Here is a 19,037-nt window from a genome sequence, read left to right on the forward strand (position 1 = left end):
ATACAAAAAAAAAATAGAAAGAATATAAGATAAATACAAATAAATAAATAAATAATATGCTTAAAAATAGAAACAAAACAAATTATTGATTGGAACAAAATTTCACTAAATAAAATATAAGATAAATAAATAAAAATATAGAAAGAATACAAGATATAAATACAAAAAAAAGACGATATGATTAAAAATATAATCAAAACAGATTAAAGACGATATGATTAAAAATAAAATCCTATCACGTACACTATTTAAAAATAATAATTTTTTCAATACAAAAAAAAAAATCTAAAACAAATTCACTCTTAATTTTGTAAAAAAAAAAATCCACTCTTTTTTTCTTGACAAAAAAAAAAACTAGATTTATAAATAATTTTTTTTATCTTAATATAATAATAAACTTAAATATACTATAAATAATTTTTTTAACCGTATAAAAAAAAAGGAAAATTGACAAAGGTTGAAATTGTGGCAAAGCAACGCGGGCGATATTTTCAATCTCCAAAATTTTCACTCGCGCCCATACTTCATCTCTTCCCTCTTCTGTCTTTTATTTTCCAAATCAATCCTAAACTCAAATCAGTAGTTTGCAGTTGCACAAATCATCAATTTCTTCAACACTATCATTTTCCCTTTTGTTCGAATCATGAACTCGAATCTGGTTGTACCCAAAAAACCCTAAAATCATGAAGAAATCCATTAATCCTAATCCCTAATCGTTTTATTTCGTCCTTGTTTCCGACCCTAATCATTCTTCTCTTTATGGATTGTTTCCAATTCCGCTTGCTAGGTTCTCTTTCTACGCATACTGGTCCGTCTCAAAAGGTATTGTTGAATCTCAAATCTTTATAGTTTTGTTATTATGTAAACTCAAATTTGGAGGTTTTGATTTTCGTTAATTTTTTATTTGCTGGAATTTGTTTTTCTGTGTTGTTTCAGGTTTTATAATCTTTTTTCCATCAGATTTAGAGGTTTGGAGTTTATTTAGGTTTTCTCTTTCTGAGTTATTTCAGATTTGTTGGGTTTTTTTGCTATAAGCTTCTTTATGTTAATTTATTATTGTTTTTCAGGGACACCAAGGAGTCTTCTTCATCCACCCGCGAGTCTCTATGATATCCAAATCAAGCTTTTATCTTCTGATTCCTCTTTTTCATTTTAGGCACTCATTTTTATTTCTACACCCTTTTTTATACATTTGAGTTGTATAGCATCATTAGTTCCATTTGCTTTCAATATGTTTAGTATAGTTATTATTTGAGACAACAAAGAGAAATAAAAAAAAAATCAAAATAATATAAACTAAACATCTTTGTGTGTATATTAGTGTGCATTTTTTAAAGGGTAATTAAGTATGGGCCATCATGTGCTTCACCTTTAGTAAAATCAGCTTTATAGTTTTGTTAAATAGACTCATATTTTGCGATTTTGATTTTAGTTAGGTTTTGATTTTTTTTCTTTCATTTTTAACTATGTGTGTAGTTTTTTTTATACTTTGGGTGATCTTGGGACCAAGTGTACTGTTTTGGAAGACAAAATTTAGTGGAGGATGTATTTTGTTGCCTAAATGTTGATGTCTGATCCGTGTTTTTCCTGCATTTTCTCTATCGTTTCTGGATCATTGTTGTTTTGTTTCTGGTGCAGGGCAGTTTCAGTTTTGGTGTTATGACAGGGTTCTCATGTATTGGTTTTTGTTGTTACGCGTTGGGGATTGTTGTTTGTTTTTCTTCTGTTCTGATTTTGCGGTTATCCGTTGGATTTTAGGCTCTATTAGTGCTGGTTTAGGGTGGTTACTACTGTAGTTTTGTTTAGCAGGTGGTGTTGTCTTGTTGAGCCTTTTTAGGCTTTTCTAATTGACTCAAAAGTTACCAAGCCACAATCAATATGAAACAATGAACTATGTATACTATATATTAGATATACCCCTTATTTCAAAGATAACTTATTTTCTTGTAGTGTCAATTTTAAGTTCTCATTTTCTTTATTTTAATGACATCAATAGTTATATTTTAACTTTTTTTTTGGTCAAGAGTTATATTTTAACTTTAAATATAGAACACTTGATACTCACTATGCCTAAGATGAAATAACTTAGTTACTTTCACATGTTCAGCTTCTCATTAGAACACATACTAGCATTGTTCTAGTACTCAAGAAGAGTTGAAGCACTTGATTTGCTCATTACTTGTTTGATGGGATGCTCTTTAGTTACTAATTGATTACCACAAAAATGAAAGTTGTAATTGTTATGGATGAAAAATACTTTATAAAATTGACACTATTTTATGATTCTAGACTTTTGTTGAAGTTAGGAGGCTCATGTTGGATACTTGTTGAACTGAATTTTTTTTTCTGGTGGTGTCAATTATAGTTAGAAATTTAGCCTGGTGCAGTGTATTTATATTGTAACATTGTATTCCTGCATACTGTTGTCATTGTTGTGGATGAGAAGTACTTTATTAAATCCGTCAGAGAAAATCGAATCATTGGCCCTGTATCAATGGAATCTCATTACTTTATGATGTTAGGTTTTTGTCAAGGTTAGGATGCTCATGTTGGATAGAACTCCTTGTTCAAGTCATTCAAAGCTTTAAAGCTCTATCAACGTCAATATGTTCGAGCTGTAAAACAAGGTAGTCACATCAAGTGAGAAGTTTGATAGGCTGGCTTCTGGGAAAATACATGTGCTGCTTCAAATGATATAAAGGTATTAAATGCCTTATTTATCTCAATATATTTGTTGTTTTTTGTCTACTCTTGGGTCTTCTGTCCAGCTATTTTTAGAGCAATTTTGTTGCATTTTATGTGTATATCCTGGGTTTAATGCTTAGAGGTGGATCATGTTCTTAGTTGATTTTGTTAGGCGATTAGAAGTGGTAGTCTGTACACCTTGTGGATGTTATATGGTATTGTGGCACTTGCAGGCTAGTTTTGTTTTGGATATATCCCTGCTAGTGCAGTGTAAATACCCCTCTTAACTATTAAGTTTTTGTGATTTTCTTATAAGCTCTTAGTCATAATACTTTTTATACTTTTGAACTCCTATATTATGCTCAAGTTATATCATAGTGATACTTGATTCAATGCAGATTTTTGCTACGAGTGCTTTTCCTTGTCCATATCTACACAATCCTTCGGATATCTATTTCAGGATCATAAACAGGTTTGAAATGCTACGGAAACTTTGAATTTGGCTAATGTTTATTTGGTAGTAGATTATCTTTCTAATTAAGAAACTGCAGTGGAAAACTTGAAAATATTTGAGGATTATCGTCTAGCTTTAGGTGCTTCCTATGTTTGTAGCAATCAAAACATGGCTATCTTCAAATTCTTCTTTCCCCTTTTAATTCTTTGTTATTTAATATACAGGTTAAACCGAAAGTGATGTAAAAGATACATAAAGGAACTATAGAGCTTATAAAGACACTTCACAGAGATCAATCTAGAGATGACATAGACTATGTAAGTCATGAGCTAGAAACTCTATATGTTGGATTAAGCTTCTACTAGCTAGGTAAGTTAAGTCTTGCAATTGGTTTGGATATTATGCTGTAGTTGATACTTTGTATAATGCCATTTGTTTTTGCATTTGTGACCCACATAGGCATGCTTTGTACCTCTGGTTTACAAGTTTGCCAAAATAAGATAACTTATATTTTTATCTTGCAGCACCGAGACTTAACTTGAATATAATTTATGATACATAGTTGTGGTTAGATTAGACTAAAAATAAAATAGCTTGTTTTTAGTTGACGACATCTATTAAGTTGAGTTTATAACTTATATATATATTTTTTTCGATAGGTTCAAGACCAAACAAATTATCCAAGTCCACACATTGATGAAGATGGAAGAGATGAAGATTAGAAGCTAATTATATTTCGACGAATTAGCTTAGTTACTTTTCGTTATGTACTTTTGATATTATGTAGTGCCACAGTGGTGCATTTGATACTTTGTAAGAACGACAAATTTTTATGTTAATGTTACAAATTTGGTGTTGATCAAAATTTGATTTTTTCACATTCTAGAATTATATGAATTATATATAGTAAATAAAAATTAATATTTAAAAAATTGTATAAGCATTTAATTGCTAAATAGACAAAAAAAAATTATTAGGGATGATAATAATAACTAATTAGAGACCGAAAATATTTGTCTCTATGGAGACAGAATTTTTTGAATTTAGAGACGGACAATTCTGTCTCCACTAGAGACGGATTTATTGTGTTTTGAATTCAATGTTTAGAGACGGATATTTATTTGTTAGTGACAGATAGATTCGGTCTCCAATCAGAGACGGAATATAAAATCTGTCTCTGATAGTTTAGAGACGAGGAAATTAACGACAGAATCAAATCTGTCTCTAATTCTGTCTCCAACATGCTTAGTGACGGAATATTTGTATTTTAGAGACATATTTCTCCCGTCGGTATTTAAGATTTTTCAAGTAGTGTGAGAGGCCTTTGTAGATAGCATAAGTTCGCCAAGCATAATATCAGGTGACCCTTGTATGAAATCTAAGAAGTCTGAGAGGTAGAAGCTGAAATCGTTTCTAAAGATTCCCCCAAATCCAGATCGAACAGGAGAACCGAGACAACTTCCATCGACATTAAGGATCACACAAGAGAAATTATTATTCCACTTAATGACTCTGTCAACTGACCTGCCATTAGAAGCGGGGGAAAACCAATTCCTAAAGGTATCAATCATAGTTCGGATGTTGAATGAGAATCGGGTTAAGGACCAAGTTTGTTTGATTCTCTTTAATTTTTATCAACAAAAGAAAAAACGCTAGACGAATTTTTTTCAGGAATGACGAAATTTTTCTTCTAATAACTACCAAAATCACTAAATAAAACCAGTTATACTAAAAAAATACTAATAACAATACCAAAAAAAAAAAAAATACTAATAACTACCAAAATCGATCAGAGCAAATCTGTTATAATTTTTTCTTGAAAAAAATCATTTATTTTAAATAAAATAATCACTTTTAAAAGTTTCTATCCATTAGAACAATCACTTATTTTTTAACGAGCATTTGAAGAAAAATAAAACAGCTTCAAATAAGTTATTTTGAGTAACTTCTAAAAAAAAAAAAAAATCAGTTTTCATCACATTTTCCTACACAAAATGAATCTAAATATTCAATATATCTTTACTGGATTATTTATTGGGTTATGCGGGGCACTTGGGTAAACCATAGTTTGAAATGGATTGCTTCTTTACCAAATTTGGAACCAACCAAACCTAACTTTGAGAGCTAATGAGAAGGGCAGGTATAAGACATAAGAAAATCATACGAATTATTACGTATTTGCTGACTTTGTGTTAATATTATTCTATAGATTATAGATAGTTAGTAACTAAAAACTATCACTCTAAGTCAAGAGTACAAGACCATGAATGGTGGTTATTTTGAAGTTATGGACTTAATGTGGAATATTCACGTGAAGAATTCTCTTCCCCCTTTTCCGTCTCCTAAATTTTTATTTTTACCTTTGAATAAAAGCTTCGAAACACATTTTTCAATTTTTTTAGTTTTCCGTTAAAAATAATATTTCAATTAGGAAAACATATTTCAAAATTTTTATTCAAAGACAAAAATGAAAATTTGAGAGAGAAGGGAGAGGGGAGAGAATTTTTCTGTTCACACTACGCTATAGACAATTGAATTGGGTAGTAACCCATAACCCATACCAACATATACTTCACCCAAATACATATTATGGCAAGTTTATATTTCATAGCTATTTCTTGCTTAAGTTTTCACCCAAATATATCACATGCATATCCCATTCTCATTACCACAATCATACCATCACATGCAAAGATTGTTACATATTTTAAGATACAAATGGAAAGGGTGAGAATTAGAGTTATAAGAAGTCAAAGATCCAAAAATTGAAGTGTTTACTTGTAAGGGATACTATTGTGAATTTACTTTGAAATGGACATTTACCAATTCCATATATATATTTTTAAAATGAAGAAGTGACTGCATTTGGTGTACGGATAAATCGAACATTATTTAATTTAAATTAATTAACTAACTTCTTGACATTTTTAGGCATACAAGTTTATAGTTTTAATTATGAAAAAAAGTTTTTTTTTTATTTTTAAATATAAAATAGAGAAAAGTTCAAGAAAGAAAAAACGAACAAAACTAAATTAACATTTTACAGGCATGTAATTAAGTTTCAAATATGTTATCGATAATAAGACTTTTAATTTAGCGTAAAATTGAAGGAGTCTCTATCACATTCACGATCATGGAATTTAGAGTGAAATTGAAGTTAGCTAGCTAATTAGTGCCATTGTTGTCTTCTCATCAAGTGTGATTTACTTTGACATGCCAATCTAAGGATATGAGATAACAAATATGTTGAACCACATTTCATAGGGAAAAAAATGGGAGACCGCTTATGGATTATCAATCTTGGAAATCATAAATAAATAGTGGTATTCATATGATTGTTTTATTATATAAATATATTCTAATTTTTACTTTAATTATGGACATATTTATTCATAAATTATATTGTTGCAATTTAAATGTGAGTGATTAGATAAACATTCGATATAATATGAATAAATGAATAATATAGAAGATAATGACACTGGTCTCTTTGCAATGCTTGAACAAAATGTCCCCAAAAAAGTATAGTTGATAGCAAAATCTTGAAGGGTTAATAAAAAAAATCAAAAAGTTTTGACTATAAACATGCATTAGCCATAAAATAATATTGTACCAAATGAGTACAACAACTAATTAGAATTTCATGCATTATAGGATTACATTTCTCTAGACTAGTTGAAAAGACATTATCCATGATTCTAAGTGCACTTTTCTTCTAACACATAATTCATTCCCACTCTATAAAAGCAGCTATAATTTTTCTTTAACTCCATAACAAAATTAGCCTCTCATTTGACAAATAAAATGTATCCACAAACTCCATTAATTATCACATTTTTCATTATCCTCCTATTAGTCTTATGTAATGGCTCTTACATAGTGGAACCGCTTTATCATCAAACAAATTCTAAATACTACTACCATGTACATGATGGTAGATTGATCAAAACAAAACATCAACATTTTGGTCACATAACAAGAACCAATAGAGATACCCTTTTTTCTTCAAAGTCTAAAGTAACGGTTAATGTTGATGATTTTGGAGCCAAAGGAGATGGAAGAGATGATAGAGAGGTAACAAATAACAATAATAGGAACATTTATTGTCAAATTTTTATTTTTTGTATTAAGTAAAGTCTGACCAATTGTTCTACCAGAAATCGAATTTGGGTTCTCCTGAACGATTAACCCGAATTTGATTCGTCTTAGGAAGAACTAATTAACCACCTGAACTGCATGTCTTGGTTCATTTATTGTCGATTTAATAACACCTTTCTCATTTTTTTTTTGTATTTCATTTAATGTGTCCTTAAGGCATTTAAGAAGGCATGGAATGAAGCATGTTCTAAAGGAGCTATTCTTGTGGTACCAAATAGGATATATCGTCTCAAACCAATAACTTTTTCAGGTCCATGTCAACCAAATACTGCCTTTATGGTGAGTTACATGTTCACAAGTAAAGTGTTATTTTCCTTATACCATGTTCAAAAGGAATTCATTATAATTGTTTTATTTTCCTAATTCATCATGTTAGCTCTATGGAACAATTGAGGCATGGCCTCAAATGTCAGCATATGAAGAAGATAAGCAGCACTGGATTGTGTTTGATAGTGTCTCAAATTTTAAAGTTGATGGTGGTGGCACTTTCAATGGCAATGGCAAAAAATGGTGGCAAAATTCTTGCAAATATTCCAACAATAATAAACTTGTAAGTTTTTGAAACTTCTTTTTTTTACATTTTCATTTATTATGTATCTTGTAAGTTAAATTGCGGATAGATAACCAACAATAGATTGATACTCAAGTGGCAAGCAACAAATCTCTTATTCAATTCCTAGCATTTGTGTACGGAGAAATTTTGGTGGAAGGGAAGAACTCACTCTGTGTATCCCACATATTCTTCGACGAAAACTAATCATTGGTAATCAGGGTAGAGACTTTTCTATAACATGGTAATAAAAAATTACCGGCATATATTAATTAATTAGAGTAAAAAAAGTATAAGTGACTTAATTTTGGCACTATAAATTAGAGTTTTTTTTTATTTATTTTTTGTCTTCAATTTTTTATATTAATTCATCTTTTTCTATGAGATATACCCTGACCTTAATTTATTTTTCCTCCTTTTGTTGATCACAGCCATGCAATGATGAACTAAGACCAACCGTAAGATCATTATTCTTCAAACCATAAAGTTTTACAATATTAGTATTTCTTTTCTAATTAATTGATTATACTTTCATGGAAATATTTTTATGTAGGCTGTGACATTCTATGATTGCAAGAATTTGAGAGTCAAAAATCTAAGTTTCAAAGATGCACAACAAATGCATGTAGCATTTGAGAGATGCTTCAATGTGTTTGTTTCCAATCTTGTTATTAGAGCACCAGAGGATAGCCCTAACACTGATGGAATTCATGTGGCAGAAACACAAAATATTGACATAACAAATTCTCATATTGGGACAGGTAATCAATGTTCATGCCTATATTAAACCACCTACGATTCTATATATTTTTTGAAAGAAAAAAAATTGTTAAGTGATTTAGTGACCAGAATTTCAACTTTTAAAATGAATAAATGAAATTTTTTGTATTCGAACACCAGCCATTGTATATCACAATGTCCCTACTAAAATATGCTCATATGCGGGGCACAATTCTTTAATTTAATTGGATTTAGATAAACTTTAATTTAATTTTGTCACATTTTTTTTTTCGTTGAAGGCGATGATTGTATTTCAATAGTTAGTGGATCCAAATTTGTGCGAGCTACAGATATTACCTGTGGACCTGGACATGGAATCAGGTTTCGTGTTTATATTAATTTCATAAATTTTAAAAGACATTTTTTATATATTTTTTCTATATTATTTATAGAGAAGTAAACTCATATTTTGATTATCAAAAAAAAAAAAAGAGAAGTAAACTCATATTAATATTTTTCAGCATTGGAAGCTTAGGAGCTGATAAATCAGAAGCTGAAGTTTCCAATGTGATAGTGAACAGAGCCACCTTAACAGGAACAACAAATGGAGTGAGAATAAAAACTTGGCAGGTAAGAGTTGGTCTTGAGATGTTGAAATTTACTCTATTAGTCCCTCTACAACTTTTGATAGAATTGAAGAAATAATAGACTTAATAGAGATTAAAAACAAACTTGCAACCAAAGTGACACACAACTGGTAGATACTTGGGTCCCTTAACCATTTGGTCCTGAATTCGATTCCCGACCGATGCGTATGGAAAAACATTTGTTGGGAGATGTCAACCCCTTAAATGGATCTCAGTTACCTCGAGCGGATTAGTCTCTGCAGTTGCGTACGGAGGATACCTTTAGTTTACCAAAAAAAAAAACAAACTTGCAAAAAGTGAAATTTCAACTTACCATGTTAAGCCTATATTTGGTATGTACGTCAGAATAACAGTGATCCACCATAATTTTACATAAACTATAAAGTATAGTTTTTAAATTTTTTTGATAAATTACCGTGATTCTGACATATCAACCCTAACATCAAACATTGTTTTTGGCTTTCTATAAGTTCAAAGGACCTTTAGGAATAATTTCGTTAAACTATTGTAAAGTGAACAAAATTTGCCAACTTTTAGGTGCATAACCCATAAGACAAACATTGTAAAGTTGATGAAATTAGAGCAAACAAGTTGACAAATCTTAATTTTCATGGTTCTTGTTTTATTGACCAACCTTCTAGTTCTAACTAACTAACAACCCTTATGACAAGTTTTATCCAATTAATAATTTCTTCTAAATAAATGGCTCAAATATATTATGACCTTTAATACTTAAAAAACCATTTATGAATGTTTACACAAACCATCAATTCATAAACTTTTCTTTCATTAGTCAACATCAAATATATTTTTTTTCTTAAAAATGATTGCACTATATTTGATTTTTTTATTTGCATTCGGTTATTGCATGATAGCTACTACCTCATCTCAGTATTTCACAATATATCTCATTTTTGCAACAAAATAAAATAAAATATTTGTCCCATTTTATATAACAATATCAATGTTTATTTTCCTATTACTCCCTTATAATTTTTATTACGTTCTCTTTATCAATTCTTTTAATCTCTATTTTCCATACTATTAATAAAAGATAATTTTGTAAAATAAATTATAATTTTTTTAGTATGAAATTAACTAGATTTCTTAACTCATGTAAAATATGTTAAAGTGACGTATATTTTAGGACGGAACTGAGTATAATAAAAAAGTCCAATTTAAAGTAAACAAAACCTAAATATATGTATTAATGTTGTAGAGATGCGATTTTTATAACGATATATATCTTATATTTTGATTCAATTCGAAATACAGGGTGGTTCAGGTTATGCAAGAAACATCAAATTTATGAACATAGAAATGCAAAATGTGACAAATCCAATAATCATAGACCAATACTATTGTGATCAAACACAACCATGTCAAGAACAGGGCAGGGCCGTGCAATTAAGCCATGTTTTGTACCAAAACATCAGAGGAACAAGTGCTTCAGAAGTTGCTATAAAATTTGACTGCAGCAGAAGCATTCCTTGTAGAGAAATTTACTTGCATGATGTGATTTTAGAACCAGAAGGTGGTGGTAGTGGAACTACTGCTACATGTGAAAATGTTGGATATGTGAATAGTGGGAAGTTTTATCCTCAATGCTCTCCTTGATGAAAGAAAAGAGAAAAGTTAAGTCAATTTGGATAGAGTTCTCTACAAATGTTATTAAATATTTTCTTATAATGTGTATGGATTTTTAAAAGTGTGTCTAGATAGAGTAATTAAAAATTGGGAAATAAAATAAGTGTCTATTTTAATTGCAAATTCAAATTGTTGCTCACAAAAGTAATAATTTGAGTTGTCGTATCCACAGACTTATTGTGTGATATTTTGTCATTAACAAAGTTTATAATCTACTGTTAAAAAATACTAGCTACTAATTATCAATAAGTTTCAACAATTTGTGTTATAGGTGGCAATGGGTAAGATATGGGTAGGGTACTATATAGTATCCATCTTCATATGCACAGTTTGAAAAAAATACTCGTACCAATCTTCATAATCGCGTGGATAACAATCTTTGTACCGTGCCCAGTGTAACAGGCCAGGCCCCACCAACTTATGTGGTACCAGCACTGCCACCACACGATCTCCCCTTACTGGTAGAGTTTTTGCTTTCTGTGATAATCGAACAATGTACCGTGGAGTTCAAGTACATGTTGATTCTCACTACCACTTGACTTTTGTAAAAAAAGCTTTTTATAGTATTCCAAACATGGCTGAAAAAATATTATTAAAAAATTTATAATTTTAACGATAACTAAAACGTGCACCAAAAATAAAATTTTGTAATTTTATAGGGATAAAAAATAAAATTTGGTAATTTTATAGGTACCAAAACATATTTAACCCATGAATTTAATTTATATACGCTGTCAGTGTAAAGTTATCTTACACATGTGTCCAATAATATACCAACATATCTAATGTATGGTGTTTAAAAACAAATCATGTGTCACACGAGAAATTCTTAGGTGAGTCATCACCTAAGCATTAATGATTAGGCACAATCAATCACATAATTACAACTCATTAATATATTAAAAAATTACAAATAATTAATAGTGTAGTAATTAAAACCAAATCTCTATAAATAAGGAAAGAGAAAAAAAATGAGTTATCAAAAATCATGTGTTGTGCACTTTATTAATTTTTTTTTTCTTTCTAATTGCTCGTATTTTTTTTCTTCCAATAAAGCGCTCTCTTTTTGATTTTTGATTTTAATTTCTTTGTTTCAATTATTTTTATGTGAACACTTCGATTATTAATACATTGATAAATACCTATTAAGTATAATGTCTTATCATATTTTGATACTAACTTATATTTACATAATTTATATTTCAAAAAATTTTGCGTATGGAATAACAGTGCCCAATAATACAAGTTGGGTACCAAAGAATATACCTTATTTTTATTCATTATTATTTTTGTACTTTTTGAAAACTTAGGGACCGTCCAAAACTCCAAACTATTATGAATTTGTTGGATAAAAAAATAGTAGATAGTTGATAAACAAACTTATATCGTATAAATTATAAGGTAACTTATAGGCGATAAGCTAGATAATTCAATTTGTATTATTTAGTAAAATTAACGGTTGAATTATCTTATTAATATAAAGTGCCATAAAAAATGTTTAATTAATATTTAATTATTTTCAAGTAAGATAAGCTATTTGAATTAGCTTATTAATATAAATACAAGATTTCAATTAGTAAAATAATAAAAAGAAAGCTTAGTGTTATGAATAATTTGGTGGATGTCCATTAAGCATTGACCCATTCCACTGACCCATTATATTGTCCTATAAATAGGACTTGTATTGTCATGTAAAGATACACTTTGATGAGAATAATACAATCTCTATTCTTTCTCTCTTCTCTTCTTCTCTCCTCTATACTTATATATTATTACTCTTGTTTATATTTCATAACACGTTATCAGCACGAGCTTACCAACTGAGGTACGCAATTCTTATTCTATTTTTATGAAATCACAAGTAGTTTTTATTTTTGATTATTATATGATTATGAATCGTTTGAACCTTGTATACTTATAAAGATCAAATAATAATAATTAAAATTAAATAAATAAATAAGCATCATTTTTTTATGTATTTAATTGATTCAATGTTGTTTATGCTTCGTGATATCCGACATTTGTATGGTGAAGCATAACACTTTGATCATTAATATTACATAAAATGTTGATCAATTATTTATTTATTTATAATATGTATCTTGGACGTTTGATATTGTTTGAGTTTCGTGACCGACAATAGTCTGGTGAAACATCATTATGTTTCGTGACCGACACATGTATGGTGAAACATCGACACTTCGATAATCCAAAAGAACATAAACATGTTTAAGAATTCATAATCTTGGTTCCTGAAGAACCTAGAAAGTTAATACATGAATTCCCGAAGAATTCATAATCTTGGTTCCTAAAGAACCTATTCTTAGTTCCTGAAGAACTTAGACATTTAATACATGAATTCCCGAATAATTCATAATCTTAGTTCCCGAAGAACTTAGAAAAAATTAATTTTGTTCCTGAAGAACTTACGAAATATCACCATTTATCACTATGCATCCCTAATGGATTGCACATCAAAATATTTTTATGTGTTATATAGTTCCTGAAGAACTAATAAAACAACTTCTTTTTCTCTTCAATGAATTCTAGATGAATTCAATATTCCTACATCCTTGAAGGATTGTAAATTGATAGTGATTTATTATATAGTTCTTGAAGAACTCAATGGATAAAATTGTAAAATTCAATTGCTAAGTAAATTTCACAGAAAACATGTAGCATGAATCGCACCGTTTTTATGGCCTTACAGATTTAATTTATGAATTCCCGAAGAATTCAAAAGCATAGTTCTTGAAGAACTCAACATTATTCTATGTCAATTCCTGAAGAATTCAAAAGCATAGTTCCTGAAGAACTCATATTATTCTCTATGAATTCCTAAGAATTCAAAAGGGTAGTTCATGAAGAACTCAAGATTAGAATTCAATAATTTAGTACACTACTAATACATTCAGATGTCATTCATATGTACCGTAAAAAAAAATGTCATTCATATGTTAATTTGGTCAATCAATCTCATTGAAAACAATTGAATGTCTTTTATTTCTTTCTTTTATTGTTTTCAATTTATTACATTATCGGTTAAGGAAGTATTATGATTGATTCATTTGAAATTAAATGATTTGTTTTGAAAATAAAACTAGTTGATTTGACAAATTTTCAAATATCAATTGAAATATCATATCCTTTAATTTCTTTTGTGATTTCTATTAGCCAAATTTTTGTAATTGTGATACTACCTATTAATTTTGGGATTTTTGCAAGATGAAATCAACTTAACCTTTTAAATCATGAATTAATGAATTATTTATTTACATTATATTTGACAATTGTGATGTTTCCTATTACTTTCATATACTAAGTTTGAATGTTACTAAAATAAAAGGTGTGCATGACTTAATACTTTATTCATTTTATTTTATACGATACTTTTGTCCTCTGAGTTATTATGAATTAATTTAGATACTACAATGCTTAAGGTGTGAATCGTGTCTTATTAAGGAAATATTTTTCTTCCATAATAAATCAATTTAATTGATATTTTTTTTTCTTTTGGAAATAAAATTATAATTCATACATTAAGCGAGTTAGGATCCTCTCCATTTCCAATTCTTTCCATTTCCTCCATTATTATATAGTTTTGGTATAAATGCAAAAATGTGACATCAAGTGGGTCCAAATGTCATTTATACACCCCAAAATATTTAAAAACTTTGGTAATGGAAGAAATGGAAAACATAAGAAATGGAGAGGATCTCAATTCACCTTAAGCATATCTTTTTTTCTTTTGGAAATAAATTTAATTATAATTTATACCCAGAATATTTTTTTATATATTCAATTCAAGAATTCAAGAATATTTGTTTGATATTAATATCATATCCTTGATTTATGGAATTTGAATTTATTTTGTGAAATTTTTAAATATTTGGTGTTGATTGAATGTGAGAACTGAGAATCATATATAATTTTAAACTATATTAATCTCACGATTTGATCCTAAAATATTATATGAGAAACTCGTTTTTACTTTAAAAGTTGTAACATTAATGTTAATTATTTTGTTAAAGTGTTCTATTTGGAAATTTATTTTTCGGCTCAATTTTGTTAATTATTACACCAAATTTTTTTACGATAATTATTACACCAAATGTTATTTATATGAATATTTGTAAATATTTTGTAAATTTTATATTGTCTTGTTATTTGAATATTCACTTGCAAATTGTTATTGAAATTATTATTTTGAGGAACTATTAAGACAATTGAGTATTAAATTATCCTTACATTGATTTATTATAAGAGTTTTTTTTATTATTATACATTGGTTTGCCGTTGATTTGTGTCTATTTGAGATGACTTGTAAAGTCATCAAAATTTATTGGCTCCATTTGTAAGGAAAAATTCGAGTGGCAACCTGAAGTTTGCTTGGAGCTCATTTATATAAATGTACCAATGATTGGTAAAGGCACTCACTCGCTAATATGATGAAACGTTTTTAAACGTACATAAATGACAATAGTCCCAATTGATTGCATAAGTATAATCTTCTTTCATTCATATATGAATATCAATATGGAAACAAGAAATGAAGAGATGTTGAATATCTCTATATATTACTAATTTACTACACATATTTTGGATAAACTAAGTGTAATGAAAAAGTTATAAACCAGAAGTTTATACTACACTTTTATATATAATAATGCAATTGAAGCACAAATTATTGTAAACCAGAAGTTTACAAATCATATTAAATTTATTGTTGGCAATACCGGTTGGGTCATCCCGGATTTATTATGATGCGAAAAAAAACTATAAATATATATATATTGAAGGGCCTGAAGTTCCTTCATTCTAATAATTTTTATCGGTTACTAATTCCCAAAAGAAATTGATAATTTGAGATTTTTGACCATTTAGATATTTTGTGACTTGAATTGATGCATCAACTAAATTGGTCACATGCATGTTTACTCACAACCAGAAGTTTGTGAGTTTGTTTTCTCAAATAGTTTTGCTAAGATCTCATTTTCTGAATTCTTAGAAAATATTTGATAAGTATCGTATGTCAATTGAAATCGATATCGAATAGAATATGATCATGCAAAAATGGACTAGAAGATCCATTCTTTAGACGTCTAAAGTAAGCACATGACTGATACTTATGAGATCATAACTTCTAATTTATATTTTGGGAACATTCAAACATGTATATTGAGATACTAATTCGTATCAAGCCAACAAGTTATTATAAGTTCTCTCCTAATTTACAATTTGAACTTTGTTTATAAACATGATTCCCATATAAGCATTTTTGGATGTGTTGTGTATGTGCAATTGCTCCAATAGAATGCATTTAAACGGTTCTTAAAGAATATTGGGAAAATATATTTGATATGAATCTCCATCTATTATAAATCATCTTGAGCCAAAAATTGGAGAATTATTTACAGCCCTGTAGGCTGATTTTCAAGTGATGAATTAATTTTCCCAATATTATGGGGGGGGGGGGGGGGGGGGGGGGGGGGGGGGGGGGAATAAGCAGCTGAAAAATATGAACCAGAAGTTCAAATGAATCACTTGAAATAAATTAATGTTATTATCTCACATTGATCCTCATAGTTTAAATCAAATGTTCAAAAGATAAATCATTTGCAAAATTTATGAAATCAACTATTAGCTGCTAATGCTCCAAATCAAAATGGATGTCCCTGATGGACAATCTTATATTGCAAATGAATTTTAACCACCCTGAAGCGTGGTAGATCAGTCGGTTCCAATGGAAAAAAAATCCTCAAATAAGAAAAGGAGCTAAAAAGAAAGATGACCCAAGTGAGGATATGAAACTGTCAAAAGAGTATTTGACATAATTGAGTTATAAGTTCCAGAAGAACTTCTCAGGTACCTAAAATTTATGATAATAATAAAGAGATCTCGACGAATTATGTCATGAATGAAAATTATGTCACAAATGGAATATGATGGAACCGAAAGGAAGTCAACGTTAACGATATTTTATATATAATATAGCGTTATTTGTGAAAGGAGTTAATGAGGATCATGAAATAAATTCTATTGAGAATTATAGACAATGATTGTCTAAATGAAAACGCAATTGCTACGTAATTAAAGTCACTTTGCAAAGTGAAGATTTTTGGACCAGCAGTCCATACACCTGAAGATGTAAAACATGATAGATACGAATTAATTTGAGAAAAGAAAATATATAAATATTTAAAGTTTGACTCATTATTAAAGAATAATGATAAACGACTATCATTAATTTTCAAGAGGCATATTCACCTGAAGTGAATTCAGAACTTCTTTATAATTGATTAAGTTTAGTATATGTATTTGAATGGCTCACTTAATAATGATGATTACATGAAAATCATCTCACTTGATAATTATATGAAAATCCCAAAAGGATTTAATTTTCGTGAGACACATATATCAAACTATTGGAAAGGTGAGTTAATAAACATGAATAAATCTCCTTAAATACTCGAGCAATATATATGCATGTTGTATAATATTCTTGTTGAATATTTCCAAGTGAGAAATATGAAAATGACAATTTGTTCATTTTAAGAAAATATTTGGCAATGAATTTTTTTATCTATCTATGTTGATGATAAAAATATCATCAAGAGACTCCTTAAGAGCTTGAAATATTGTCATTTCTTACAAAATAAGTATTTGAAGAATATTTTAGAGTTCTAGTAAATGATGAAGAACTAATTGGTCCTGAAGTACCACATTTTAATTCAATTGGGGCCAAATACATTATGGACCTATTATTTGTTGTCAATATATCATCAAGTATATATTTTGTTATTTTAGATATGCAGGTAATTTGTTTAATCCTCGTAAAGGTATAGATCACAAACAAACTATATGTTCACGTGAAGAAGTACAATTACACATGGAGATCTATGAAACAAACAACAATAACAATATCATGAAACAAAATGACGAGGAAAGTTGAGCACTATAGAAGATAAATCAAGAATGTGATTTGGTCGAAGTGTGTGATTCATCAGATACAAGAATTTGTGAGTTTTCTTCTAAAGGGTTCTTGCAACGATTCAACATGAAAATAATGTCGCACAAACTACATATTTGGAGAAGATTATATGATAAAGAAGATAAGACATGTCTTTCTACAAAGTCAGCTTCAAGCAAAACTTTTGAGCAATTACTACAACTACATAAGATTATTTGATTTTCTTCGTCTCATATATAATTATCTTTATGAGGGGGAGATATAAATATGTTCTGCACTCTTTTTCTCTTAACCATGGTTTTGTCCCACTGGGTTTTCCTGGTAAGGTTTTTAATGAGGCAGTTCACACACAAAGGATGATGTACTTTTTTTCCTTCACTAGGATTTTTTCTCAATGGGTTTTCTCTAGTAAGGTTCTCTAGTAAGGTTTTAACAAGGCATATCCTCGATGGACATCCAAGGGGGAGTGTTATGAATAATTTGGTGGATGTCCATTAAGCATTGACCCATTCCACTGACCCATTATATTGTCATATAAATAGGACTTGTATTGTCATGTAAAGATACACCTTGATGAGAATAATACAATCTCTATTCTTTCTCTCTTCTCTTCTTCTCTCCTCTATACTTATATATTATTACTCTTGTTTATATTTCATAACACTTAGTATGTAAATAAAAAAAATAAGCCTGGAAATAAATTATAAAGTGCACATGTATGTTTTTTTTTTTTCTTTCCTTATTTATAGAGATTTGGTTTGTTATTTTTTTTAAAGAGATTTAGTTTTATTAATTACTACACTATTAATTATTTATAATTTTTTAATATATTAATGAGTTGTAATTATGTGATTGGTGTGCCTAATCATTAATGGTTAGGTGAGTACTCACCTAAGAATTTCTCGTGTCACACTCATTAAATTAAATGATATACCAACTCATCTCATTGTGTGTAAAAAAACTTTACACCTACAAACTCTTCTTAACCCATTTGTTTTTTTACTAAGGGTCTGTTTGGTTCAGCATAGGGGAGGGGAGGGGAGGTATTTTAATGAAGGGGAAGGGAGGTGAGGGGAGGGGAGGTGAAATTTGTACTTACGCATATGTTTGGTTCAAAAGAAGGAAGGGGAGGGGAGGTGAGAGATTTTAATTAGATATATGTTTGGTTCAAGAGGGGGAGGAGGGAGATTTTAAAACTAATTTACT

The 19,037-nt window shown here is 29.0% G+C and overlaps 1 protein-coding gene and 1 long non-coding RNA gene across 3 annotated transcripts; both read left to right on the top strand.

The window, feature by feature from the left end:
* Positions 1-437: 437 nt before the first annotated feature.
* On the top strand, positions 438-4,024 carry LOC123920597. 2 transcript variants are annotated; one of them, XR_006813726.1, is made up of 6 exons: positions 438-822; positions 937-968; positions 1,068-2,701; positions 3,084-3,157; positions 3,364-3,456; positions 3,799-4,024. It is a non-coding gene; the product is annotated as an uncharacterized LOC123920597 (long non-coding RNA). The 2 variants fall into 2 exon arrangements; XR_006813727.1 differs by having other exon boundaries at positions 439-822; positions 3,364-3,508; positions 3,799-4,004.
* Positions 4,025-6,750: 2,726 nt separating this feature from the next.
* Positions 6,751-11,119, top strand: LOC123920598 (polygalacturonase-like). Its single transcript, XM_045972887.1, has 8 exons — positions 6,751-7,213; positions 7,454-7,576; positions 7,674-7,847; positions 8,279-8,305; positions 8,401-8,608; positions 8,867-8,948; positions 9,089-9,197; positions 10,490-11,119. The coding sequence occupies exons 1-8, from the start codon at positions 6,944-6,946 to the stop codon at positions 10,829-10,831; spliced, it is 1,335 nt and encodes a 444-aa protein (XP_045828843.1). The 5' UTR covers positions 6,751-6,943; the 3' UTR covers positions 10,832-11,119.
* The last annotated feature ends 7,918 nt before the right edge of the window (positions 11,120-19,037 follow it).

The sequence above is a fragment of the Trifolium pratense genome, linkage group LG4, assembly GCF_020283565.1.
Source record: "Trifolium pratense cultivar HEN17-A07 linkage group LG4, ARS_RC_1.1, whole genome shotgun sequence".
Taxonomy (NCBI): Eukaryota; Viridiplantae; Streptophyta; class Magnoliopsida; order Fabales; family Fabaceae; genus Trifolium; species Trifolium pratense.

Coding starts and splice junctions, on each gene's coding strand:
- LOC123920598 (XM_045972887.1), top strand. CDS start 6,944: ATGTATCCACAAACTCCATTAATTATCACATTTTTCATTATCCTCCTA. Junction 7,577..7,673: donor AACCAAATACTGCCTTTATG/GTGAGTTACATG, acceptor TCATCATGTTAG/CTCTATGGAACAATTGAGGC. Junction 9,198..10,489: donor TGAGAATAAAAACTTGGCAG/GTAAGAGTTGGT, acceptor TTCGAAATACAG/GGTGGTTCAGGTTATGCAAG.